The sequence below is a fragment of the Anser brachyrhynchus genome (genome assembly GCF_964034855.1).
Source record: "Anser brachyrhynchus genome assembly, chromosome: 2".
NCBI classification, from domain to species: domain Eukaryota; kingdom Metazoa; phylum Chordata; class Aves; order Anseriformes; family Anatidae; genus Anser; species Anser brachyrhynchus.
In genome coordinates, this window is record NC_137695.1 from 55246439 (window position 1) to 55274058 (window position 27620).

The 27620-nt window shown below is 41.7% G+C and overlaps 1 protein-coding gene across 9 annotated transcripts in view; it reads left to right on the forward strand.

Annotated features, from left to right (window-relative positions):
- The first annotated feature begins 667 nt into the window (after positions 1–667).
- The window catches only part of TNS3 (tensin 3), a 258158-nt gene continuing 231205 nt past the window's right edge, over positions 668–27620 (forward strand). For 2 of the 9 annotated variants that reach the window (XM_080581763.1, XM_080581764.1), the window contains exon 1: positions 755–1049. Coding sequence is in view for 6 of the 9 variants with exons in the window: in XM_080581767.1 (XP_080437893.1) it covers positions 25303–25422 (120 nt within the window). In the remaining 3 variants the exon portion in view is untranslated. Of the gene's footprint in view, positions 1050–19325; positions 19405–25260; positions 25423–27620 lie in introns of those variants that run through there. The other 7 variants (XM_080581759.1, XM_080581766.1, XM_080581772.1 and 4 more) reach the window with 6 other exon arrangements.

A 27620-nucleotide genomic window follows, 5' to 3' on the forward strand; every position in this document is an offset into this window, starting at 1 on the left:
CAAAGAGAACACAGCTAAAAGTTTTGCCCATGATCCATAATTACAGTAGCAAGAGTTATCCAGAGTTACACCCATTGGTCCTGGTGGGAGCTACAGATTCTCAGCATTGTTGACAACGTAGCCGTGTCTCTTCTGTAGCTGGAGATCTGAGAATTAAAATGTGCAAAATTGCAGCACACTTCTGCAAACTTAAATTACACTGAATATCAAATGTCTATGGCAAAGATGGAAGAGAGCCCCCATCTCTAAGCTTACAGTGCTGTGTTTCCATCCCATGGTTATCGTTGGTTGTCCTTTCTGCCCTGTTAGCAGTATGCACCCTTTTGCAGTCAGGAAGAATAAGTTCTGTTAAAAACTAAAGGGAAATAATGAATTAATTAGTTGGCAGGCAGATTACAGAAAGAAGAGGGACGTTGTTGTAGGTTCTCCCCTTCTGAAATTCTAAGTTATTCTCAGTGTCGACTTCAAATACGTATTTTTAACTCTCAAGTTACTTCGGCACTATCAGCTTGCCTTGGTGACAGATTGCTGGAAAGTTCGCTTTTCTCCTTCACAAAGACGGCGCACCCTCTTAAACAGTCTGTTTCGTGAGTTATTAGTTTCTTTGTTATTGTATCCATACCACTCAGTGATCCAAAAAACCCTCCCACCAGGCAAGGGAAGTCTGTTTCCCCAGCTGGAGACGCAGCTCCAGCCAGCACCGGCTCTGATTTGTTCCCCTGGCCTCGGAGGGGGCACGGTGTGGTCAGCCTAGAGCCCGGCAACAAAAGGGGAAGCAGGCAGGGAAGGACCTCCGAGAGCCGCTCTGAGGGGAAAAAGCGGGCTGCTAACCCGGCTCAGCACACCCAGCTACCGGCCGAGCAGGTGCCGGGGGGGGCGATGGCTCCCGGCGGCGGGCGAGGAGCCCGAAGTTAGCGCAGGGCAGGGGCCCGGGGGCCGAGAAGCGGCGGCGGGGACGCCCCATGGGCGGCCGGGCGAGCCTGCCGTGCCGAGGGAGCGCGCTGCCCCGCCGCCCACCGCCGCCAGGAGAGGCCGAGACGATGATGAAGGTACGCGGGGTTTGCTCCCTAGCCGCGGCGAGGAACGGGGGCGTCGGGACGGGTTTCGCAGCCCCCCCCCGCCGTGCTCGAGGGGCCGGGGGAAGGCGCCTGCCACCGCCGCGGGGCTCCGGGGCTGGCCGCGGGGAGCCGGCCCGAGGCTGCTCCGCGCCTCCCGGCGCTGGCGGTCGGTAACTTGGGTGGCAGCAGTAACCTGGGTGAGCGTAACGCAGCATCGTGGTGGCCCTTCTGGTTTGGGAGCGGGTGCTGAGCGTGCAGGGCTTGGTTCGGCAGCGTGCTGTTCTGTCGCGATACCGGCCGCTGGTGACACCAGAGAAAGCGTTCGTGTTCACGCTGATGCAAATATTCACTATCGTCCTGGAATGTGCACCTAAATTGCGTTTCGGGGCAGTTATGGAAAAGATAAGCCCAAAATTGAGGATGGGTTGATAATCCTGAAGAACATGTACCAGCTTTTCATGGGTATGAAAGTTCTATCAACTACAAATAATTTTGGTTTAAAACCCATTTGATCTGGAGTCATAGGCTACCTTTGATTTTATAACTCAGCAAAACCAGAAAAGCTGCCAGAATAGTAGCCTCTCAGGCACAACTGCAAATTGAAAGTACCAGAAATCTCTGCAGAGCACTAGCTGACAGTCTCAGTACCACACAACTCATTCCAGAGGCGCATTCAGGCATCTCTATTTCTGGTTTATTAAGCAAACCTCCGGACCTTTGAAGTTTGACGCATTTTCTTCTGAGTTACCTCTAAAAAAATCAATTCAGCGACAGATTTAAATTAGTTTTAAGCATATGTTTAAATGTTTTTGCTAACTGGGCTCTGCATACTATAGTAGTGTTCCCCTCACATGCTTAAGTGTCTTCTCTCATTTCAATTCCCTTTTGAAAACATGCCATGTTGAAACGTTTTAGGATTAGTTTTTCAGAAATTCATGAATAATACACCACACACATGGTAAAGTGTGAATACATGCATTATATAATCTTTACTGGTTTCAGTTCCCCTTTGACTATTTCATGTATGCTCTGTGAAACTATCTCCGTCATTCTTTTGTCTGACGTTTCAAACCAAGCATCTTCAAATAACAATTTTATTATAAAAAGCTGCTAAGGAAATATCAATGTTTTCCTGCCAGAATTGCTTTCCTCTGAGGTGTAAGATGGCTAGAATTCAGTCCTAGGCAAGTGACTTTTTAAAGGGCTGTATTTTTTGCCTTCCATTAGAATTAGAAGAAGGAACTTTATTCCATTTGAAAGCATATCCAATGATCTCTAGTGATCTCTTGCTAAAGAACCATTACCCTGTGATCTTACCAACAATATTAAACATAAAAATCATAATATTGTCATGTAGAGAAAAATCACTGTGACTTTTTTTTTTTTTCAGGGATTGATAAATAGCAATTTTCTATTAACTCTTAGCTCTAGAACTCTGAGTCCAGTTTTAGGATCTTCATGCAATATGCTTCGCTAGAAGGAACATTACTAATTTGTCACTCAGCTGGGACCAGGATTGTCTGCTCTCGTGACAACCCACCAGGACTGTCTGCTCTCGTGACATCCCTCCTGAAGTACTGTGCTCACCTCTGAGGCCTGTAGCATAAGAAGGACATAGAACTGTTAGAGCAGGTCCAGAGGTTGGCCGTGAGGATGATCGGAGGGCTAGAACACCTCTCCTACGAAGACAGGCTGAGAAAGTTGAGGTTATTTAGCCTAGAGAAGAGAAGGTTCCAGGGAGACCTTGGAGTGGCCTCCCAGTACTTAAAAGGGGGCTACAGGAAAGATGGGGAGGGACTGTTTATCAGGGAGTGTAGTGACAAGATAAGAGGTAATGGTTTCAAACTAAAAAAGGGTAGATTTACATCAGATATTAGGATGTTATACTTTCCTTAGCACCAGACAATAGGAATACCCATTTTTAGGAGGTTATGGGGGTTGGTAGGTAGGCTGGGAGAAGGAGAGAGACATTAGATTTAAATGGAATACTGAGTTGAATTAAATGGATGGTGTGCATTCTTTTCTCATATATCAGCATAAATCAAGTGTTTCCTCTCTGAAAACAATTACATTTCATCATTTGAAAATTAGTATGAATTATAGGGGAAGCTGAGCCAATAATTCTCAAAAGATTGATTATAAAATGAGTTCAAATGATGGAATAGCCTACAAAGCTGGCATAGGCTCCAATTTATGTTCCTATTATGGAATAGAAAACATATGGGAAGGATGTATTAACATCACTGGCTTTATTTTACATCTGGAACGTGAAAAAGGAGTCAACAAACAACAGCTTAAAATATGATGTTTCCATGTTACTGAATTTCTCTTGATCTCTTCCAACACAAAGATATTTAGTTATACAACAGGCCATCTGAGTTCCTACTGATGGGTAGTTGAAATAATTGTGATGTTAGACATTCTGCCTCAGAGTATGCCAAGAAGTCTTAATGCAAATTTGAGGGGAAAATAACATAAATTTGACTTCATGACTTTGTTTTCAAAAGTGTTTGTTTGTTTGCTTTGTATTTTTGAAGGGTGAGTAGATTTTTCTAGTGGGATTATACAGGACAAGCATTTTTTTCCTCTTGAAATCAAATTAAGCTAACCTAAAATTGGCACTAGTACCACAGGTTTGAGATGATATCTTTTGGTTAGGTCTCCTCATTGGGAGGTTAGTCAGCCTCTTGTGAGGGGCTGCTGTGACAGTAACTATGGAATTCCCAATTCTTTCTGGACTGGAGTTAGGACTGAATGTCAGCATTCGCCCCAGCTCAGTTTCTTTAGACAATACTTCCTGAGCAAATCCCAGTGTTACCTGAAAACTCATTATCTTAATCTCTGCTTTTTAACCACATCTTTGAATTTATTTTTCTTGAGTATAATCCTGTAAGGGACATTGGTGAGGTTAGACTTCAGAGCAGCAACTTTTGGCATGCTTTTGGGATGTTGAGTGTGATAGATAGATACTTGTTTGCATATTGTTTCTGATAATTTCACGTAAAGGACTGGTGTTTTTACAGCTTATAACATTTCACAGTACAAAACACATGTGTTTTGCATAGCTGTTTTCTCTCTCTCTCTTTTTTTTTTTTTAAAGTGTATCAGTCTTGCTATCTAGTATTAGCAAACAACAGTGAAAACTGAAGTGCAAAGTGAAGTAAGGCGACTTTTTCAAAGTTAGTCAGCAAGCAACATGAAAGACTTCATGTTTCCTGATTCTCAGCCTAGTGCTTTTCCACTGAAGCATATTACTTTTTAAGTAATGAGTTGCCATTCATTGTGGTTTAACCCTCCTAAGCAGCTAAGCATCACACAGCTGCTTGCTCACTTTCCCCAGGTAGGATTGGGGAGAGAATCAGACAGGTAAAAGCACAGAAACTTGTGGGTGAAGATGAAGACAGCTTACTAGATAAAGCCAAAGTTGTACATGCAAGCAAAGCAGAACAAGGAGTTCATTTGCTGCTTTCCGTCAGCAGGCAGATATTCAGCCATTTCCAGTCCCAATTCCAATTGGAACACGTAACGGTTTCTTGGGAAGGCAAACACCATCACTCAAGGTGTTTTCCCTCTCCTCCTTCTTTACCCCAGCTTTTATTGCTGAGCATGATGTCATATGGTATGGAATATCCCTTTGGTCAGTTTGGGTCAGTTGTCCCCTCCAGTCTGTGTCCCCTCCTAGCTTCTTGTGCACTCTTGTGCCAGCCTCATTGTTGGCAGGGTAGCATGAGAAGCAGAAAAGTCGTTGACTCTGTGCAAGCACTGCTCAGCAACAAGTAAAACATCTGCATATTATCAGTACCATTTTATTTAAAAAAAAATAGTCCAGAACACAACATCATATAAGCCTTTATGAAGAAAATTAACTCTGTCACAGTCAAAATCAAGACACTTGTGCAAAGTAAGGAAAAGAGATGGTCTGAATGGATTTCCATATTATCCTATCTGTACAGTAGGCTTCCATATTTTATCTTAATATCTCTGGGTGAAATTATGCAAATATGAGGATACTACGCTACTCAGAGTGTAGTCACCGGTATTACATAGATTAACAGTCCATCTTCTCCCAGCAGTTTTCTGGCTTCTGCTATTAAAGACTTATTTGTACAGATGGGAGGAATAGGATGAAGACTAGTTCTTCCCAGGAAGAAATATTTTAAATAGTTTTGGACTGAATACTAAGCAAATAACAGCATTGACACCAAGTGCCCACAAGCTCATATGTCTTTAGCATCATTTTCTTATATTGTTATGCAACAGAAAAGTCAAGAATAAAAGAAGAATCCTTAAGAATATATTTTTTTGCCAATGTTAGATCTTCTGTGCTAGGCTGCAGGACAGTTAGGTTAATTCATATGATGGTGTTCCTGTTGTAAACGTTTTTAAGTACATGAGAATCTTGGGGAAGATGAGAGCTTCCCTGATGCAGACTATGTAACAGTAGGGACTGAAGTTATTTTCAAGGTTTTTCAACACAATGTCTGGTTCTTTCAATGCAAGTTGTCTATCATCATATTTTTTTATGACTCAGAAAGGGGAAAACAAAATGGTTTTTGAAAACATTGAGCAATTTTAATTGCTGTATCAGTTAGTTTACCAGGTGGTCTCAGACAGGTGAAGTTATGCTGAAATGTAATGTCTGTTACTGGAAACAATTACATCTTCACTTCAGTATCCTGCCTTCTGTTTGACAGCTGTGAAATGTCATCTGGAAAATGGGCTGGATAGTTTTCAGTCACTTCAATCCAGTTTTATAGTGATTTTCAGCAGGAGGGCAGTAAAGTTTTTTTTAGGAAAAAAAAAAAAAGGCATCTTCAAAACTTAACAAAATAGTTTCTTAGAAGAACTGATAAATAAAGAAGGATTTAAAACAGTTTTTCCTTCTAGAAGGCTATTATGTGAATAGTAGAAAAGAGAAAGTTTCCCAAATGGCTCAGTTATGCCCTCAACTGACGTACCATAAGATGAACAATTTTCCCATGAAGCTTACAATAGAAAACATTTATCTATTTATTTATTTTAGAGCTTGTGGGTTAGTTTGAGCATTGCTGCAGCTTTATAGTTTCAGAATTGTTACTTCCCACAGACTATGTATGCTAAATTTTATTCTTCTAAAAGAGAATTCGTTGTCAGTACTGTGGGGTATTTCAGTGAACAGGTTTCCTCGGTCTTGGACAGCCTTTGAATATCCATAATTCTGATAGAATAAAAGTCTCAAAGAGAACAGTGAGGGAGAAATTAATGTGTAGATTATAAGTAGGTGCAATCTGCTTCAAATCTAGCTGGTTAAAAGCAGGGAGGTTAAATACTTTCAGTCACCCCACCACTTCATTAAGTAGCTTCTTTGCACAAAAGGTTCAGTTAACAATGCGTAACAGTGATGGAATTGTGTAATCACCCAAAGCAATGGTTAAAGTATCATAATTATTATTCAAAACATGTCAGTTCTTTTATGGTATGTGGAATGAGATTCATACTCGTTTTCCATTTTCTTCTTCATTCCAGCTGATCCTTCTTCCTTTCCTCAGGCCTGATGCAGGTCCCAACAGTAGAGAGAGCTCCTGCTGATTTTAATAAATATTTGAGTACCACTGGTGCCCGACCAGTTCCATCCTTTCTCATGAAAAAGTAAAACATTAGCAGCATTTCCTTTCCTTCTTCTCTCTGCTTTTTTTCATAGATAAGAGGTTAAGGAGCCATCTCTGATAATTCTGCCGTGGTTGAGTGTGTACTAGGTCTGGCAGCAGAGTTCTTTATTCAACAAAGCGCTTGAACGTTAAGCAATTTCTAAACCTGTTCTTATACAATAAAATGCTCATATGATTTTTTTTTAAATAAATTTTAAAGATTATTTATCTATTTGGCTGAATTAAAGTTTAGGAATGTGTAGGGTTCATTACTCATTAACTGTTTGGTGCTGGTCATAATAGAACTACATTCCCCCACCCTGGGGGTGGGGGGACAAACCAGCATAATAATACCTGTCATTATGACCTCTTATATATTCCTCCCAGGATATAACTACTAGATATTTCCTTTTGCATCGTTGCATTCTCTCAACTGTCCTTACAAAAACAGCTTTTTCACCAACTGCCCTCCTTTTTCCCCTACTTTGTCTACTTGATCCCGTGATACTTGGGTGTGAAACTATCTGTGATGTATCCTGGTATAGATTTTTGCACATATTTAACCCTGATTTTTCATGCATTAACAAATGAAAAATCAGAAAATGGTTCTTTAGTGAACGCTGAAACTTAGACTTCTTTTTGTTTTGTTTCTTCCAGTAGTTGGATCTCTCAATGAAATTTTCCATCAATTGCCTTTGCTTATCTTCTTTATTCAGAAATATTTTCTTGGTCTAAGTTTGCCAAGGCAACAAATGATTTTGGCAGTCAGCTTGATGCAACTAAATGGGACTTTGTTTTAGCCATCAGAGGCTCAGAAAACTGTGTCTCAACTTCAGGTGCTTGAACTAGGTGCCAATTACTCACTTCTAGGAACACAACATGCTGGGGTGCACCTCTAAAGATCCTAACACTAACACATGCAGTATGGGGCATGTTAGAGATTTGTGTATGTTTGCAGGGCTATGACCTTATTGAGATCACAGAGATGCGACCGGATGGCTCCTATGACTGAGGTGTTGCAATGAAAGGATACAGACTCTTCAGGAAGGATGGGCTGTTGTCTTCTTTGTGAATAGAGGATTTACATAGGAATAGCTGGGAGGCACGGAGCTGTGCCTGGGGATAGATGAGGAGCTGACAGAATTTATATATTAGGATTAAAGGGAGGACATTATTGTAGGAGTTTGCTACAGGCCACGTGACCAGGTAGAGCAAGCAGATGAGGCCCCTTGCAGACACACAGGAACAAACTCATGTTCTCTCTGGTCTTCCTGGGGGACTTCCTTCACCCTGATAGCTACTGGAGCAACAGCATAGCACGACATAAGCAATCAGAAGGTTCCTGGAGTGTGTTGGTTATAACTTCTTCCTCCAAGTGATAGAGGAGCCAATGAGAGGAGGTGCTCTTACAGACCTCATCCTCACCAAAAAGGACGGTCTTATTGGGAATGGGAAAGTCAAAGGTAGCCTTAGCTGCAGTGACCATAAGATGGTGGAGTTAAGGATCCTGAGGGCAGGGAGGAGGGTGAAAAACAATATCACAACTTTGGACTTCAGGAGAGCAGACTTTGATCTCTTCAGAGATCTGCTTGGAAGAATCCTATGGGATAAAGCCCTGGAGGGAAGAGGGGCCCAAGAAAGCTGGTTGATACTCAAGGATCAGCTCCTCCAAGATCAAGAATGGTCCATCCCAATGAGCAGAAATGCAAGGAGGCCTACGTGGATGAGCAAGTAGCTCCTGGCCAAACTCAAAAAAGGAAATGTACAGAGGGTGGAGGCAAGAGCAGGTAGCATGGGAGGAATATAGAGACATTATCTGAGCATACAGGGGGAAGTTAGGAAAGCTAAAGCACAAATGGAACTGAATTTGGTCAGGAATGAAAAACAACAAGAAGGGCTTCTGTAAGTACGTAGGTGACAAAAAAGAAAAAAAAAAACCAAGGGAAAATGATGTGGACACATTGCTTGAATGAGATGGAGGACCAAGTTACGCAAAACAGGGAAAAGGCTGATGTATTGAATGCCTCCTTTGCCTTGGTCTTTACTGGCAAGACTGGCCTTCAGGAATCTCAGGGACCAGGGCAAAGGCTGGAGCAAGAAAGACGTATGTTTGGAAGAGAATTAGGTCAGGGAATACTTGAGGTAGATCAAAAACTGGCTGACCAAGAAAGTAGTGGACAGTGCTGCAAAGTCTAGTTGGAGGCTAGTCACTAGCAGTGTACCTCGGGGATCAATACTGGGTCCTGTCATGTTTAAGATCTTAATTAATAGTCTGGATGATGTGATAGAGTGAACACTCAGTAAATTTGCAGATAACAAAACTGGAGGGATTGGCTGATGTTCCAGAGTGCCATGCCACCATCCAGAGGGACTCTGAAAGACTAGAGGGATGGGCTGACAAAAGTTTCATGCAGTTCAACAAGGGGAAGTACAAAGTCTGTGCCCGGGGAGGAGCAACCTCATGCACCAGTGTGTGCTGGTGACCACCTGTCTGCAAAGCAGCTTGGCAGAAGATGATGTGGGGGTTCTCATGGATCCCAAATTGTGTACGAGTCAGCAACGTGCCCTTGTCTCTAAGAAGGTTAACAGTATTGCTGGCTGCATTTGGCAAAGTATCACTACTGGGTCAAGAGAGGTGATCCTTCTCCTCTACTCAGTACTGAAGTACTGTGTCCATTTCTGCCCCCCAGTGCAAGAGAGACCTGGACATTCTGGAAAGAGTTCAGTGTAGGGCCACCAATATGATAGGACTGGAGCACCTCTCCTGTGAAAAAATGCTGAGAGGGTTGGGACTGTTCAGCCTGGAAAAGAGGAGGCTCAGGGTATGAATATTCTCAATGTCCATAAATACCTGAAGGGAGGTTGCAAAGAGGATGGAGATGAGCTCTTTTTAGTGGTGCCCATTGCCAGGACAAGGGGCAATGGGCACAAACTGAAACAGAAGAGGTTACCTTTGAACCTCAGGAAATGTTTATTTAGTGTGTGGGTGACTGAGCACTGCAACAGGTTGCCCAGAGAGCTAGTGAAGTCTCCCTCCTTGCTATCTGGATGTGGTTCTGGGCAATCTGCTCAAAGTGGCTGTGCTTGAACAAGGGAGTGGGACCAGATGACCCCCAGAGCTCCCTTCTAACTTTGATCATTCCGTGATTTTGTGATAATAGCTGAGAATACTTCTGCCTTCACAAATCGTAGGATATCCAAAATAAAACTTGCATCTAGAGTCCTAGAGTTTCATTCTCAGATGAAGCATATGGTGATCTCAGACACCAGCTTTTTAAGTCATTTACATTCCAATTTTGCAGATTATTCACTCTCTGTCAAAACACGCTTCTTCAGCACTTTTTTAAAATCTTGGCTGTAATAAAATAAATGGAATGGTGAAAAAGCACTTAACCGAAAAAAAAAAAAAATTCCTTACTTTGTTATCCGTGCTTTAACTGTATGTCAATATTGCATTCTGGATAAGTGGTTCCTGGCTATTGTTTTATTATTACAAGTGTTTTACAATTAAATGCAAACACCACTGCCTTATGGATCTTCCCTTTTGGATTAAGAGAATGAATAGCTGTTAAAACTATCACAAATAAAGTAGATGTGAAATATTTGAGAGAGTCAACTACCATTGTTGTTTATCAGAGCTGTTCCAGATCTGGAGAGGAAAAATCGAATGACACCTAAGCTAGCAGAAGTTAATAGGTGTTCTCATTCACTCCTGGACTGTTGTGTTTTTATCTCAAAGCTTTGAGATTTCTGCCTATTATCAACCATCCATTACACTTTCTTGTATGGACTCAAATTCCTACAACTTGCCATGACAAGGGTGGCTACTTCAAGTCATGGTCAGGAGTTAAAGTCTGGTATTTCTGAACTGCTTTTTGAAAACAGAGTTTATTCACAGATCCAATGTAATAACCTGCTTTGTGCATGCTTTGGTCCCTGGAAGTGCTGCTCTTAACCCTTGGATTTGTCAAGCCTATTCTACTTAGTGTGTAGATCTTCCCACTAGCCCGGGTCCAGCATGGTCATGGAGGTAGGTCCCTGCCTCTCTGAAGATGGCTAAACCCCTACTCCATCCTGATGTCTTCTGGCTTCCAACCTGAGCCAGCTGATAATGTAAGGAGAACAGTATGTCCTTGAGGTGACACTGTTTTCTAAAAACATTTTGGACTCAGTGTGTTTTAAGAAAAGTTACTAAGGTCCCAGATCCCCTTTGAAGTCACTAAAACTAGGATGCCTCTGTCACTTCTTAGACAGTTAAGTTTTAATGATAATCCTAATTGCACTTTTACTCCTTGGGTATGAATATAAGCAGTTTCTGTAGCAAGAATTTAGGTTAAAAAAAATTTTTTTACAAATAACCAGCACATATCTGCCTGTGTATGTGTGAGTACATGTGTGAATGTCTACACATATCCACAGTGCTTATTATTCATATTTCAAGTTACTTTTAAACCTCAGAATCTATTTGACAGCATATCTAGACCATTGGTGTATTAATTTTGAGTAATGCAATATAAAGAAGTAAATCATGATCATGTTGATCATGACAGAGCACACCACATAGCTGTTCATTTCCTTAGGTTGTGGTTTTTAACAGTTGATTTACGCCTTTGTATATGCTACCTTACACATAGTATGAAGCCATGCCATTTCTAAGGAGCTTTGACACCTATAGAGCAAGACGTACCTTTGTTCCCATATAGATTTTATAGTGGAGGAGCCAGGTTGGTTATTTTTTGACTATGAGACCTTGCAAGAGCTCTGTTTAAACTGCTGCATCCTGATCTCGTAACTACCTGGTCTTGGCCTTTTTGTACCTTCTGCATGGAGAAAACTGTCATCTAAAAACCTTTGCAGCACTGATCTAACCCAAATGTATTTGTGGATACACCGTGGAGGTTTTAGCCCTCCATTACATATGTAGCAAGGGTACAGACCACAGCTGATGGAAAATGGACTGTAGCACCTGAGGAAACTGCTTTTGGATCTCTGCTGTTACCAATACTTGTCTGACTGTTTGGTTCAGGCACCAGGTAGACAGCTGTGTATAACATTACAGGGTAAAACAAAAAAGAGAATTGGGGTGATGTGTGGAAATACTACATATTCTTTCCTTTCTCCTAACTGATGGAGTACTGCCAGTGAAGAATCAGAGCTTGGTGTCATAAATGACCTCTTATTTATCAAAAACATACCTTAGGAGGGCAGAGAATGAATGTGCAGTTCAGCATCTTGCTTTTGTTTTTCATTCTTCTCTGTCATCTAGCTGCAAAACTCTAATGAAGAGCCTACCCTTAATTCTTTTTTGACAGTTATCCAAGCAATCAGAGCCAACAAATGCATTTTTAAAGTAATAGACTCTCAGAAACTAATACAAGTTTGGGACTTGAAAGAGCAAAAGGTTTTCATTATGTTTTTAAAGGAAATGTCAAGTATAAACTCTTTTTCATGTTCGTATAAGCCCAACAGGCATGGAATGCCTGCTTCCTGCCGAATCTGGTATTAACTATGGCCATGACTTAAAAGGAAATTAAAACCATTTGGGTCTTTGTCCTTGAAGGCTCCCAAGTACGATTTATGAAGTCTCTCTCTAGATTTATTGTTACGTCAGTTCATGGGATTTCAGTGCACGTATTCAGTGATCATGTCCTGGTTTTGAATGCATTGATCCAAGGGCTTTATTTAGGTATATGTATAGTGGCATCAGGACCTAGACATGGAGGGGCATTGGGAAGGAGGCGAGAGAGAAAGAGAGATGATACTGAAGGAGATGAGTGCAGAGTTCAACCTGCGGATTTTGACCTGGATTTCATACAGCTGTAATTTTAGTGGGCAGTTCAAAAAAGGGTTGTATTTTCAGCTCTTCTTGAAAGTATTTGGAACTGTTATTTCTTGCACTTGTGCTTAAGCAGACTAAAGAGATACATTGCTCATAAGTGCTTTTGATAAACACTGTAAGAAAATCTATAGGCACATCAAAATAAGGATAGTAAACATAGCACTTCGCTTGGCTCTTCCAGCACCATGACACCAGTAACACTGCTAATTAAAGGAGGGCTGAGGCTGTGCAGAGCTAAGTCTGGTGGCTGATCCTGTTACCCTGAGGCCCTGTGGTTGTAACCTGCCTAAATAGGAGGAAATTGAGGTTTGCAGTTACTCTGACACAAAATAATGTATTTCATAAACTGTTCATGAGACACTTGACCCATAGCTTTTCAAGGACTTATTTCCTATTGACGTGTGGTCAGTTTTAGTTGCACCAAGCATGTCCACATCTTGGAGCAGGAGAGAATCTCTTGGCTCAAACTGAACAGAACTTGTGAGTCGAGGTGTTTTAAAAAGTGATCAAAAGGCAAAAGATGTGGAATCATGTCAGAACAGTACGGCGATGGCTTTTCTTTCCTCAGCCCTAATTTGGAAATAATTTGTATTTAGGAATGTATTTACATACATTAAGACTTTCAAGATGTGATGGTCTAGACAAAAAGAATGCTGACAAAAAAAAATTAAAAAGTGTGATGGGATAGCCCTTTTGTCATGGAACCATGACACTTTGCAGTTTTCTCCAGAGAAAAAGGAGCAAGTTTTTAAAGTATCAGCTGGGATCAATGAGTGCACTGAACATCCATAAAAGGAAAGATGGAAGAATCATGTTTTGAAAACAAAAAGATGTTTTGCTTATTTCATCTTATTTCTCAATTGCAATCCATCTTGAAAGGCAATTCATTCTAAATATTCACAAAATGTAGAATTTATTGACCAGAACTAAGTACTTGGTTTTATTGTGGATGGCCCCCAACCTGACAGGCAGAGGCTCTTGAAGGGCAGAAGTTGTGCTTTAAGCAACTCTGACTGAGATTCCACCATTGCTTGGTTCTTCTTGTGTTCTGAAGCTGTATTGAGTTTATCAGAATAACAATATTGGAACATCATTCAAAAGCTTAGTAGACTTGAACCAAGCCTGAACTGTTCTCAGCAATGTTGGAGGGCTTAAGATAGAAAATGAATTACGTGGAACTCAACAGAGAACAGTATTTTTAGTTTAAATTGTTTTAAACTCCTTTTAATTCCAACTCAGATGAAGTCTACTGTAAAAGACTAGTTCACAGGATTTAAAAATATAGTTGTATCTTTTTGCTGAAAAATGCTGAGAATGAGAAAACAGAATAAGAATCATTAACCTTGCTACAAAATATTTTAAAGTGATAGTTGTTAAGAAATAGATTTAATAATTTCTGTATAATATTCATTCTCTCTGTTGCTTTAGTATGCAGTAGAAATGTTCATTAAGGAATGTATATGTTATAATTTATTAGAAAAAATAAAAGCAAGAAATAAATAAGGAGCAATAATTCTTGTCAGTAGCACTACAGCTGCATTTCAATTCTATTTCCATTGTTTTGATTAATAATGGCCATAACTTTTTAGAGCTAAAGAGCTGCTTAACTGAATTCTTGCTTTCAATACCTTCATATCTCAGAGGTGACTTTAAACTAAAACCAACTTAACCTGTCAAACATTGACGGGGCAAATATGAGAACTGGAGCTTCTTCCCAGAAGTGTGTGTTCTCAGTTGATGTTTACAGAGAAGAAAGATTAGAGCTGGTGAATTTTTAGTATGAAGCTGTGACCCTGACTTGAATGAGTATCAAATCACAGATGAATGGACTGTTGGCTGCTGGATTCCTGCAAATTCTTTGAAATTCCATTTCTGACTAATGGTGAGTGGAGAAGCACATTTTGTTCTTCCTGTAATAAGTCAGAAAAAACTTGCCACAAGGCATTCCTCTTCTAAAATCCTGTTGGCAGTCTGGGCTGTTATACAGAAACTGAGAGCTAAGATTAGAGAGGAAGTCTTGCCAAGAAATCCAAAAAATAAAAGGCTGAAAAATATTCCTGGTGTCACCGGGAAATGTACACTTCAAATTACTTTCATATTGTGCCCCTAAACTCTCTGAAAATCAGAGTACATTGAAAGCATTCTTCTGAAAATACTTGCACATTTTACAAATCTTTTAAGCTGCATATTGGTCTGTGGATCATATTCTCCTAGATGCTAAGAAACCTGACTCCCTCCAGTATATAAGGTAAAAATTTAGAAATCGTATTACAGAAGTGTCTTTTTTCCCCAACCCCTTATACTGTGCTTTTAATTGAGAGGATAATTGGATTCTGGAACGGAGAGGAATTTATAGTTAAATCTGACTTAATCCAAATATTAACGCCATTTTCTTATTTGAAGGGGAGTATTTTTGCTTTAAGCTACATTTTAAGCAAACAAACCAAAAAAATCCTTACTGAAAAAGTATTTAGTGTGAAAATAATTCTGATACTTTTAAAAGGCTCTCCATTTTCAACTTCCAGGTTACTTTTGCCTGCTCTGTTGTAAGCTATTTCTTCCAGATTTAATATTGACCTGACAGAGTGTAGGAGCTGCAGAAATGTTCAGGGTGTTCAGCAAGACACTAGTGACTATTCGTCATAATTCCATTGAAGATAAGTTTTTAATGTCTATAGAAATGAAATTACTTAGGAAAGGAGGGGCAGTAAAGTGTTATTGCTTTGTGCATAATGTGGGTTATTGGCTTTTTTTTTTTTTCCTGAGTCATGTTTTTGCTTTTCTAAATAAATTAAAACTGATGGTTCAAGGATTCTGTACAGAGAACAATGAAGGAGTAGTGGACTTATTATAGGGGCCTGATTTAGCCTTACATCGTGTCATTTTTCTGTGTTATTTCTATCCTTTTTCATGAAAAAAGGCAAATGTTGGCTGACTAATGTAGCAGTAGTGGTTGTAGATTTTGGTAGAGACAAAAGGGAATTATCACTTCATGGTGAGGGAAGACTTTCAATGAGCTCATATGCTTCCTTACACGTGTCTTAGACTTAGTTTATCTATTTGTGTTCTAGAATATATCCCAAATAGCATGGTGTATAATGTCTATACTGAATATCAGACTTAGGAATCAGAGACTCCAATATCAAAATTCAGCATCAGGATATTGTATTTATATCTTATTTTTAAATGAAACTACAGGAGAACCTTATTTTGACTCCTTCAGAGGCTATGTATTGGTGTTAGGGACTTAGCGAATTTGAAATCCAAGTGTTTTTTGCCTAAAAAATTGTTTTGATTATTATTTTTTTAATATTTGTTATTATTATGTTAATGTTGTAATTGTTATTTTGAACACATCTATCCACCTTCTGACCCCACCAGGTAAAAGAGAACTTTTTGTATGTGTGTGTCCTGTAGACTAGACTGGTACTTGTAGTATCAGGTAATATTTATCTGTCCTCCTTGCTTGAGTCATAGCCTACTCTTTTGGTATAGGGCCACTGAAGACTGTATTAGAGTGAGTTCCTTCTTAGACTTTTTTATGTTTATTTTTTGTTTTTTAATTTTCAAAAAAAAAAACCACCACAAGGCATTTTGGCCTAATGTGAGGGGCCCATTGGCTTCGTGCCCTGATTCTTCATGTGGCTGATGGACAAGAAGGGTGAGCAGGGTGGGGGTGGTGGTGGCATTGTGGCCAGGGCACAGCCGTGCAGAGTGCTCCCCTGGCCCGCTCTGCTGCTGCCTTCTTGCCATGGTCAGGCAGATCAGCCAGCTGCAGTCCACCAGGACTGGACAGGATGAGCCTTGGACTGCCGGGCCGGGACCTCTGTGAGGTCTCGAAAGGGGAGACTGCTGCCTTATGGGCACCATGAGTGCGGTTGTAAGCTCAAATAAAGGCACATCAAAGGCTGCTCATGAGCAGGGTGCTGAAAGGTGTTGCTAAAGGTTTAGGTTGCTGAAGTTTAGATCTTTTCCAGCCTTTATGATTCTATACAACTACCTGAAAGGAAGGTGTGGGGAGCTGGGGGTCAGCCTCTCCTCACAGATAACTAGTGATAGGACTAGAGGGAATGGCCTCAGGTTGTACCAGGGGAAGTTCAGGTTGGAAATTAGGAGACATTTCTTCTCAGAAAGAGTAGTCGGGCATTGAAACGGGTTGCCCAGGGAGGTGGTGGAGTCACCATCCCTGGGGGTGTTTAAGGAAAATTTGGAAGTGGCGCTTAGCGACACAATTTATTGGGTGATATTGGTAGTAGGGCGATGGTTGGACCAGATGATCTTAGAGGTCTTTTCCAACCTTAATGATTCTGTGACTGATTTGGTATGTGATATAATCCACTCCAACCAAACCCTGTGGCAGTGGCAGGTGCCATGGAAATAGCCATGGAGAAAATATGAAAGTCTGATTGAATTAGGTCTCACAGCTGGACATGACAGTTTTGTCAGAGAAAAACAAAGGAAAAAAGTCACATTGCTGCCTTCCTTCTATTCAGTATTTCTCTCCACCTGCTGCAGTGCACACATAGTTGCTACGGGATTGCTAGTTGTGATGCACAAATGAATTGCTACTGGAAGTTAAAAGATATCTTCTGAAACTGTTTCTGTAGATCCTGAGAAAAGTTTCACTCAAACTGGGACCCTTTACCCAGTTGTTGGCTACTCCAGTTTTAGGAGGTTAATTTGTGCTAAGAAAAGAGAAAAGGGAAAAAAAAGGACACTGAACTACAATGTGTTCATAAATAAGAAGTAATAAACAAATCCCATTCGATTTCTAATTAAATTTTATATTATAAATTCTTGGTTTCTTTTTTTTTTTTCTTTAGAATGACATCCTTCTGCAGCATTTTTTTTTTTAGTGAGAAAAAATAATTTATTCCTCCCTTTTCAGCTGTCAAAACTATAGCTTCTGAGTTACTACAGGAAGAGTATCTTAATTGTGACTTCCTCATCTGCCTGTGACGTGGTGCACTCCTGAAACATGCAATTTTGCTGTCATTTCAGAAATATGTAAACATGGTTTATACACTTAAAGATGCCAAGGAAGCAGATTTTTTTTTTTTTTTATGATTACTCACAGTCTTTTGGCATTAGGAGTTAAGAGAAAGAACCTAATGCATTCTGCATTCTTTAACTGCAACTATATGAACTTTGGTGAAGGATTACAAGGTTTGTACAGCAAGAGATTTTACTGGTCAAAATACTGATCGGTAGCTTTGCAAGTAGTCTCAGCCTTGAGTCTCTTTTCATCTCCCAAGAGAAGGAGAAACTGAACTACTGCTCCCTCTGCTTTCTTCCTACCCCATTTGTGAAACAAAGCTGCTGCTTCATCACTCTTTTGACTTCAGTGATTGGGAGAGAGAAATAAAGAGAGGGTACAGTAGGAAACTGAGGTAGGATTGAATGATTTGCATGTGGAAATTCAAAAGGGAAGGGAGAGAACAAAGAAGATCTTGAACAGGAACAAACAGAAGTTGGATATGAAAGCAAGGGCTGCAAAGAAAAGTGGAAAAAGTGAAACATAAAAGAAGTAGCTGAGGAAATTAGGGGGACGGAGGATAACACTGAATAAAGGGGAGAGGAAGAAAAAGATGAAAAATCAAGAAGAAGAACCTACCACAAGCTGCATAAATTCGTGTAATATGCATGCATTAGATTACATTAATATTTATCTAAAAACTATTCCTCTAGTCTATTTAGAATCTAGGCTTTATTCAACCCACGTTGGGAATGGCTACTACCGACTACAGAACAAATCTGAAGGCCAACTTTTAGCTGACTAAAGTATCCATAAGTGCAGGTGTTAGGGCAGCAAAGAAGCAAAGATGGTGGAAGGTCTAGAGGGCAAGATGTGTGAGGAGAAGCTGAGGTCACTTGGTTTGTTCAGAGAAGAGCAAGCTGAGGGTTGACCTCATCATGCTCTACAGCTTCCTCATGATGGGGAGCAAAGGGGGAGGTGCTGATTTCTTTCTGGTGACTAGTGGTAGGACCTGAGCGAATGGCATGAAGCTGCGTCAGGGGAAGCTCAGAATGTAGGAAAAGGTTCTTCTTTGAGTGGGTGGTTGGGTACTGGAGCAGGCTTCCCAGGGAAGTGGTCACAGCACCAAACCTCCTGGAGTTCAGGAAGCGTTTGGACAATGATGTCATATATATGGTTTAATTTTTAGTGGTAGTCCCGTGTGAAGTCAGGTGTTGGACTCAGTGATCCTTGTGAGTCCCTTCCAACTTGGGATATTCTAACATTCCATGTGTTTCTCAGTCCCTGTTATTGAAAAATAGAGGATTAGGAACTTTTCTTTTTATTTCCCTGTAAAATTCTTGAGCCTCTGAGTAGGGATCTCTGGGTAAGGAAAATGCTTGAGTATAAATAATTTTGCTAAAATGCTGTAAGTAGTCTTGGGCATTTGGGACCACTACAGGATATAGGTTCGACTGACTCTGTGTACATTTTTACTTGGAAAGCCAAAAGGATATGGTGATGTTTGCCTTGGCTGAGCTAAAGCAAAACAGCAATGTGGTTGTTATGTAAATTTGAAAAAATAAAACACGAAAGAAAGTAGAAATATATAGTATATTTCAGTGGAAAATTAAAGGGTTAAGTACACAAATAAAATTTTACATAGGAAATAAGAATACTTACCACAGTATATGGCTTTAGGACTAAATATTTGGTATTCCCTTCTATCTCTGAAAGCTGAACTGCACAAATTAAATGTGCAGTTGCAGATGCACAGTACATCCTAGCAGAAATTCTGAAACACACTAGCTAAAAAAGTCTTTTCTATGTTTTCTTTATGATTCCAGGCCTGTGTTCTGAGATTTTTATTATGAAGTCTGCAAAATGTGAAATTTGTGCATATGTGCTGGATCCTCCATATTGAAGGTTTGTGTAACCATTTCTGTGAACACTTCTGAAGTGTGCTTTTGTAACCCCTGTTCCCTGTGTCCTGTCTGTACAGCCAGCTGACTTAAATGCTGACCCTCATGCTGACTAAAGCTGTGGCAGTGGGTTTTGTTGCTCTGAGGAACATCACCTGAAGAATCTGTTAGGTGCGAATGCTCTGACCTGATCCTGGAGACAATAAAAAGATGACAATCGTTATTAGAGGCCCTGACCAATGTATGCATTTAGAAGTGAACAGATGTTTTTTGTATTGTTAGTGTACTTGGTATCATCTTAGTATCATCCACTGTTATAATGGAGACTGAAAGAGGAGAGACTGAAAAGTTCAACGACAACGGTACCTACCCTCCCTGGCTGTGAAGTGTAAGACCAACAGTTGCTTTCGCCACTGGAGGGCACTACCATCCCTTCTGGTTCATAGACATTTCCCCAAGTACCGAGTCATTTCTGGGAAATATTTCGAAGTTTTAAGAGGAAGCGTGCATTTTAAAAATATATCAAAATGCTATCTGCTCGTTATTATAGGACTAATTAAGCCAGATTTCTTTTAAAGCTATATTTACATGCTTACATGGTTTCATAGTTGTTACCATGAAATGTTTATGATTTGGTCTCCTTTCACTATTATTCAATCCATTTAATTTTCCCTAACTAATCATCACTGCCTCTTATTTCCCTGTGTATCCTTTTGCATTCCTTTTTATCTTTATTTTTCAGGATGACTGTGTGTTGTATTACTTATTCTAATGAAAACAAAAGAATAAAACCATAACACAATCCTATAGAAACCACCTCTATTTAAGATAATGGTTATGTAAATCAGGACATGACAATATTAGGGATGCCTGTGCAATAGAAACCAAAGGCACATAATACCCAAACCCAATACATCACTACAAAAAATGCAAATATATTTTCTTTAGGCTTGTAAATGGCTCCTCTGTGCCCTGTAGCTATACTAAGGATGTTTGTTACTAGAGGAGCGTATTTAACTTGCCAGTTTTTCTGCTAAAAATGAATCCTTAAAAGGAGAAAGTCTAGGATCTACCAAACTGCAACCTGAACAGCAATTTTATAAAAAAATAAAAAATAAAAATAAAAAAATTGCTTCCAGGAACAGAAACATTTGTGGTAACTGTAGCTGTTGTTAATATATCCTCCTTTTGTTTTTACCAAGTGTTCTTTTCTTCATGTGCAATCAAAGCTGGCTACACTGGTGATGGAGGTCACCCTTGATCAAGCGCCACATGCTGAAGAGCCTGACTTTAATTTCAATCACACTTGCAGACATTTCAAGCTCTACTGCAGCACTGCTGAAAGACTTGTATCAGGGGAATTGACTCTGAATGACTTGCAAGCATGGAGATCTCCAGTGTTATGCCTGCTTTATTACTCATTTCAGCTTGATTTACTGCTGATTTTTAACTTGTAAGCAAACTATCTCCACAAAGTAAATTGTGTCAGCAGTCAAGCTGACTGTTGTACAGTAAATGTGTGACATTTTTGAAACGTGTGTTCTGCAGTCTGAAGAAGCTATTGCACACTGCCGTTAATCTCGGGGCCCTTCTCATTTCCTACCTTGGGCTCCAAGGCCATACTTAACCGTAAACAAGTGAGTCTCTATCTGATGGTTTCTGTACATCTCTGCTGTGGTTCACTGTAGCTTTCTGTGAGTCTGGAGACACACAGTCCTCAATTCATAAACACCGAAAATATTATTGAATGTTATATATTTTGTATTCAAAATACAAGTCCTCAATTCCCGTGGCACTAGAAAAGGAGCAGCAAAACATTAGAGATGGCATGTTCAGCACTGACAAAATGACTCTTGTCTCAAATGTCATAGTATCTTTATAATTCATAGGAAGTGAATGAGAGGCAGAAAAGCTTCTCTTTCCTCAGGTGTGCTTGTAATTTGCCAGTCTTGGTCAATGCAACACACAAACATAGGCAGTGCAGATTTCATTCAAAGTATACTATTTAATGCTTACTTCTGCTTAGAACATGAAGAAAAAGAAACTGGAATAATTTTTATTAGCACAGAGATCAGTCAGAGGAATTCAGCTGTCTTAAACATACTCTCCCAGGTTTTCACCCAACTTCTAGCTGTGCCATTCTGACCCTGAGGGAGAGATAGTAAGGCAGAATGGGTAGGGAGAAACCTCTGTTGACCAGGAATAGGGTGATTAATTGAGTTGTGCCATGATACATTGCAGGGCAACTGACAGGAGGAAGGGGGATAGGCCAAATTTTCACCAGGTCCATGAAAGGCAAAACTGTGCTGTTAATATGCATCCCTTTTACCACCTAAGGACAATACTAAGTTTGAATCCAGCTCTGGCAAACATTTTTTTCTCTTTTGCGCTTCAGATGCTGAAACCTGTGTTTCTTTACTGCAGTGGGGTGGCATTTAAATTGAATGCCCTTTGGTTTACAAAAGGAGGAAAGATAAATAGCAAGAGCATTTAAAAGAAGCAGCAAATTCTATAAGCAGCAAAATTTATTAAAACTGTTTTCCTGTGCTTTAGTCTTGGGGTCAGTCTCCTGAATGGATTTTTTGATAAATAAGGACGTGCTCTCATGACTGTGTTCTTTTGATGGAAGCATATACAGTTTTCATCTTCCAGCTAACTCCTGTTTGCAGGAAACTTGAAGGAACTATCATAAGGCCTTCTTATATTTTGGCCAGGATTGACGTTACCAAATTAAAAAACAGCTAGGGAAGAAACTAAAGACAGAGATCTAAAGCACATATATTTCTGTACTCACAAGTAATAGTTAGGAAACCAAGCTAAAAATAAAAGGAAAAGACAAATGCGTTTTGTAAGACTAACATAGCATGCTTTCTTGCAGTTAAATGTTCAGTATGTGCCACCTCTCACACTACAGTTTGCTGTGAAATTACAGCTTTTCACAAGCATTAATCAAGCACATGTTTTATAGTAAGCTAGATGGCTTCTGGAATAAATGATCAGCCAAAGCTGAGCCAGAAAAGTCTGCCAAACTTGCATAAGGATGCTCTGTCATAGACATGTTTAAAAAACTCAGCTTTTAGCAATTCAGATGGCAATGAGAGGTATTTTTTTTTTAAAGGAGTATATATAAATTAAACACGTGTACCTTTTTTTCATAATTAACTCTCTCGTATTGTTAAACATTTGATAAAGGTCACACAGGCAACAAGCAAAAGTACTGTTGGAATCTTTATTTTACCATAAAACTTCAAGTAATTTTACTCTATTTTAACTGTTCTAGCTAATTATTAGAGACAGTGAACGATTCACCTTTTGAGGAAGGTGGCATTTGTCCTGTGTATCCATCAGGGAGAAGAAGGCTGTTCAGTGATTACTGAAAACACAACTGAAACTGTGCTTATTTAGCAATTTCTGCAATTTCATCAGAATGCTGAAATTTCATCGGAATGGCCAAGTAAGGTTGAATAGGCTGGGTCTGTGACGGTAGAATTAACCTCTATTCATCAGTCTCTGCTGTTGGAAGTACCTGAGCATAATAGTGCTAGGATACTAGCATTTGTACTGCTGATTAAACCTTACCCTGGGATCCTATCCAAGGAAAAGAAAGTAACTTTCCTTAGAACAAGAGCATTCTCCTTCTTAAGTTTATTTTCAGGTATGCCGTTACAAAGTGCTGAACATGAGATCTCCCTTCCTTTTCTATACCTATAAATTACAGAGCAATATTTAATAAAGTTCTGCAGGGCACAAGAGTTAAGACTGCATGATGTGCACACTTGAGGTTTCTGTGGCCACATTTGCAAACAATGAGGTGTTTTTATCTTGTTTCCTTTGGGGAACAACTTTTGTGTAATCTGGTTAAATGGTACAAGTATGCGTGTGTATACACACAATTTATCCCGAGGCAGAAATATGAATGAATTGTTAAAGGTCAGTGGTTGCCTGGTTGCTGAGCCAATGGTAAAAGACCCTCCTCTAATAGGCCAAAGTGCTTTACTTTCTTGGTTATGTTCACTCACATAAGTTACTGGAATGTGGATGAAAAATCCTCTTGAAGGTTGTTAAAACACTAAGTGCAATGTATCTTTGACATGCTTGCTGCTCATACTGTAACTTACTCCTAGCATGCATTATGTCAGCCTGATAACTTAGCTTCAGATGGTCTCTGAAGTCATAAACTCAGCAGTGTGATTTCAAAATACAATCTCTGTCTGGTGTGTTTCGATTTGCTTGTATTGTGTCATTTTATGGGGACTATTTAAAACTGAATCTTAGAAGTTCACCAAGTTTCATTTGCTAAAACTTCTCCACATGAGAATCACAGCAATGAGTGTTACAAAAGAAGCGGGAAGGCCTTGGAAAAAACGGTCACAAAAGTCTGTCTTGTAGTTATGCAACCGCTGTACATCTGTCTGCTATTGCAGCAGGCAGAGGAATGAGCATAGGCTCCAAAATAAGCATAGGCTTCATAGAGCTTGAAAGAGAAATTCCCCTCCTGAACGAGAGATTTGAGTATGAGCTAACTTCCCTTATTTTAGGCTTAGCTCTCTTCTCCATTGCGAAGAAACAGAAACTATCTAGTTTATTTCAGTGGTGGGATAAGGAGGGAGCAAGAAGATCAGTCAGTTTAAATTTGATGTACGCGAGCTATTCTGTACAAATTCTGCTTTTGTAAAGTTGGGAGTTCTTTTAAGAAACACCCCCCTTTCTGAACTGCTGGGACACCGCTGACAGCGCCTCGGAGCGGACACAAGCCCCCTGCTTTCTCTCCGCGACGGCGCGCGGGAGGTCCGGCGGCCCAGGCGGCCACCCGGCTCCGGCCGCCCTCGCGAGAGCGGCTGACGGGGCTGGGCGGGACCGGGAGCGGCTCCCTCCCGCCCCCACCTGCAGGGGCGGCCCCTCGGAACATGGGGAGATCAGGACGAGCATAGGGGGCCCGGCGCAGCAGTTCGGGCCGGGAGAGTCCAGAAGTTTGGGCATCTCGATCGGGAGCCGTGGTATCCAGCCATGGCTTCTCGGAGCTCGGCACCCTCCACAAGCATCGCAGCCTCCCAGCCAGAGCTCCGGGGCGAACACGCTGCCCCCAGGTGTCAGGCTGCACACTGTGCCCTACTCTTAGGCCAGCAAAACCACCTTCCCCCCATCCATTCTCTTGCACCTCCTCCCCCCCGAGCAGCGCAGGGGAATGGGGGTTGCGGGCAGTCTATAGCACTTCTCTGCCGCTCCTTCACCATCACTCTCTGCCCCTGCTCCCCGTGGGGTCCCTCCCACGGGATGCCGTCCTGCCCGAACTGAGCCTGCGGGGGCTGCCCACAGGCAGCAGCTCTTCAAGAACTGCTCCCACACGGCTCCGTACCACGGGGTCCATCCCCCAGGAGCAAACTGCTCCAGCACGGGTCCCCCACGGGTGGGCGGCAGCTCCCCCCAGACCCCCTGCTCCTGCGTGGGCTCCTCTCCACGGGCTGCAGCTCCGGCCCGGGGCCTGCTCCTGCGGGGGCTCTCCATGGGCCGCAGCCTCCTCCAGGCCACATCCACCTGCTCCACCGGGGGCTCCTCCACGGGCTGCAGCGTGGAGATCTGCTCCGTGTGGGACCCGTGGGCTGCAGGGGGACAGCCTGCTCCACCAGGGGCCTCTCCACAGGCCGCAGGGGAACTGCTGCTGTGTGCCTGGAGCACCTCCTCCCTCTCCTTCTTAGCTGACCTTGGTGTCTGCAAGGCTGTTTCTCATTCCTCACTCTCCCAGCTGCTGTTGTGTAGTAGGTTGTTTTTTTTTTCTTTTTCTTTTTTTTTTTTTTCTTTCCCCTTTCTTAAATATGCTCTCACAGAGGCGCAAACAGCATCGCTTATTGGCTCAGCTCTGGGCAGTGTCAGGTCCCTTTGGAGCCGGCTGAAACTATCTAACATGGGGCAGCTTCTGGATTCTTCCCACTGCTGCCTCTACGGGGCCCAGATTTGGGACGTGAAGAGAAAGCTTCCTGCCCTGGTTTATCCCTTGGACAATTACCTGTTACTGATTTTTCAGGTAGGCAATGATGAAGCTTCAAGATGAAGTCCGAGAGCAATCAAGAGAGACTTCAGGGCCTTGGTACAACTAGTTAAGGGGTCAGGAGCACAGGTGGTGTTTTTCTCAATACCTCCAGTTGCAGAGATTGGCGAGGCGAAGAACAGGGAGAGCCAGCAAATCAATATCTGGCTCCAAACCTGGTGTCATGAGCAGGACTTTGTTTTTTTTGATCATGGGTCATTTTACAAGACACCAGGCCTGCTGGCAATGGATGGGGTTCACCTGTCTCTAAGGGGGAAAAGGATCTTTGCTCGGAAGTTAGCACTACTCATTAATAGGGCTTTAAACTAGATTTGAAGGGGGAAAGGGATAAAATCAGGCTGGACAGAGACAAGCCGGGGGTAGCAGAACAATTGTTAAGGGATGATGTGTTAGCAAGGTCCATCGGTCTGCTGCCCCTGTTGAGGTAGGGGATGGAGAGCCATGTGGCACCAAAGGCACAAGGAACATTGGCGGGTTAGAAATGACAAAAATGACTGGGAATGGTCATGCAGGAATTAGGGCATCTCACTGCAAAAAGATGATGGGATCACTAGCCCAACTGAACTGCATCTACACCAATGCACGCAGTGTGGGCAACAATCAGAAGGAGCTGGAAAGCCATTGTGCAGCAGTAAAACTATGACATACTTGTCATCACAGAAACATTGCTTGCACAATTAGATCACTGCAATGAATGGCTACAAACTCCTCAGAAGGGATAGGCTAGGAAGGAGAGGCAGTGGGGTAGCCCTGTATGCTAGGGAGTGTTTTCGTTGTCTAGAGCTGAACAGTGGTGAGTGTTTATGGGTAAGAACCAGGGGAAAGGCCAATGAGGCAGATGTCATGGTGGGCGTCTGTTATAGACTGCCTAACCAGGATGAAGAGACAGATGAAATATTCTACAAACAAGTGGGAGAAGCCTTGCAGTTGCTAGCCCTTGTTCTCATGGGGGGCTTCAACTTACCAGATATCTGCTGGAAATAGACCACAGCAGAGAGGAAACAGTCTAGGAGGTTTCTAAAGTGTGTGAAAGATAACTTCCTGACAGCTAGTGTGTGAGCCTACGAGGGACTGTGCCCGCTGGACCTTTTGCTCTCAAATAGAGATGGATTTCTGCTTGATGTGAAGGTTGGAGTCTGTCTCGCACACGGTGATCACGAATTAATAAGAGTTTTTGATTCTTGGAAAAGTAAGGAGGGGGGTTAGCAGAACTGCCACCCTGGACTTCTGGAGGGCTAGACGTTGGCCTGTTAAGGGGACTAGTTGGTGGAGTCCCTTGGGAGGCAGTCCTGAAGGGTAAAGGAGTCCAGGAAGGCTGGACAGTCTTCAAGAGGAAATCTGAAAGTCACAGGAGCAGGCCATCGCCACATGCTAAAAGACGAGCCAGTGTGGAAGAAGACCATCCTGTCTGAACAGAGAGCTGTGGCTAGAGCTCAGGAAAAAAAAGAGGGCTTATGACCTTTGAAAGAAGGGGTGGGCTGCTACAAAGATGTCGGGAGGCTGTGCAGGGAGAAAATTAGAAGGGCCAAAGCCCAGCTTGAGCTTAATCTGGCTAATGCTGTTAAAGACGATAAAAATATTTTTATAAATACATGAACAAGCAAAGGAGGACTAAGGAGAATCTCTATCCTTTATTGGATGTGGGGAGAACATAGTGACAAGAGATGAGAAAGAGGCTGAGGTACTTAATGCCTTCTTTGCCTCAGTCTTTAGCAGCAAGACCAGTTGTTCTCTGGGTATGCAGTCCCCTGAGCTGGTAGATAGGGACGGGGAGCAGAAACCAATGAGGAAATGGTTAGCGACCTACTACTCCATTTAGATGTATGCAAGTCTATGGAGCCAGACGGGATCCACCCAAGGGTTCTGAGGGAGCTGGCGGAAATGCTCACCAAGATGCTTTCCATCATTTATCAGCAGTCCTGGCTATCAGCGGAGGTCCCAGTCGGTTAACAGCTAGCAAATGTGACACCCATCTACAAGAAGGGCTGGAAGGAGGATCCAGGAAACTATAGGCCTGTCAGTCTGACCTTGGTGTGGGGGCAGCTCATGGAGCAGATTATCCTGCGTACCGTCGTCACACAGCACTTACTGAACAACCAGGTGATCAGGCCTAGTCAGCATGGGCTTATGAAAGGCAAGTCCTGCTTGAGAAAGTTGATCTCCTTGTACGACAG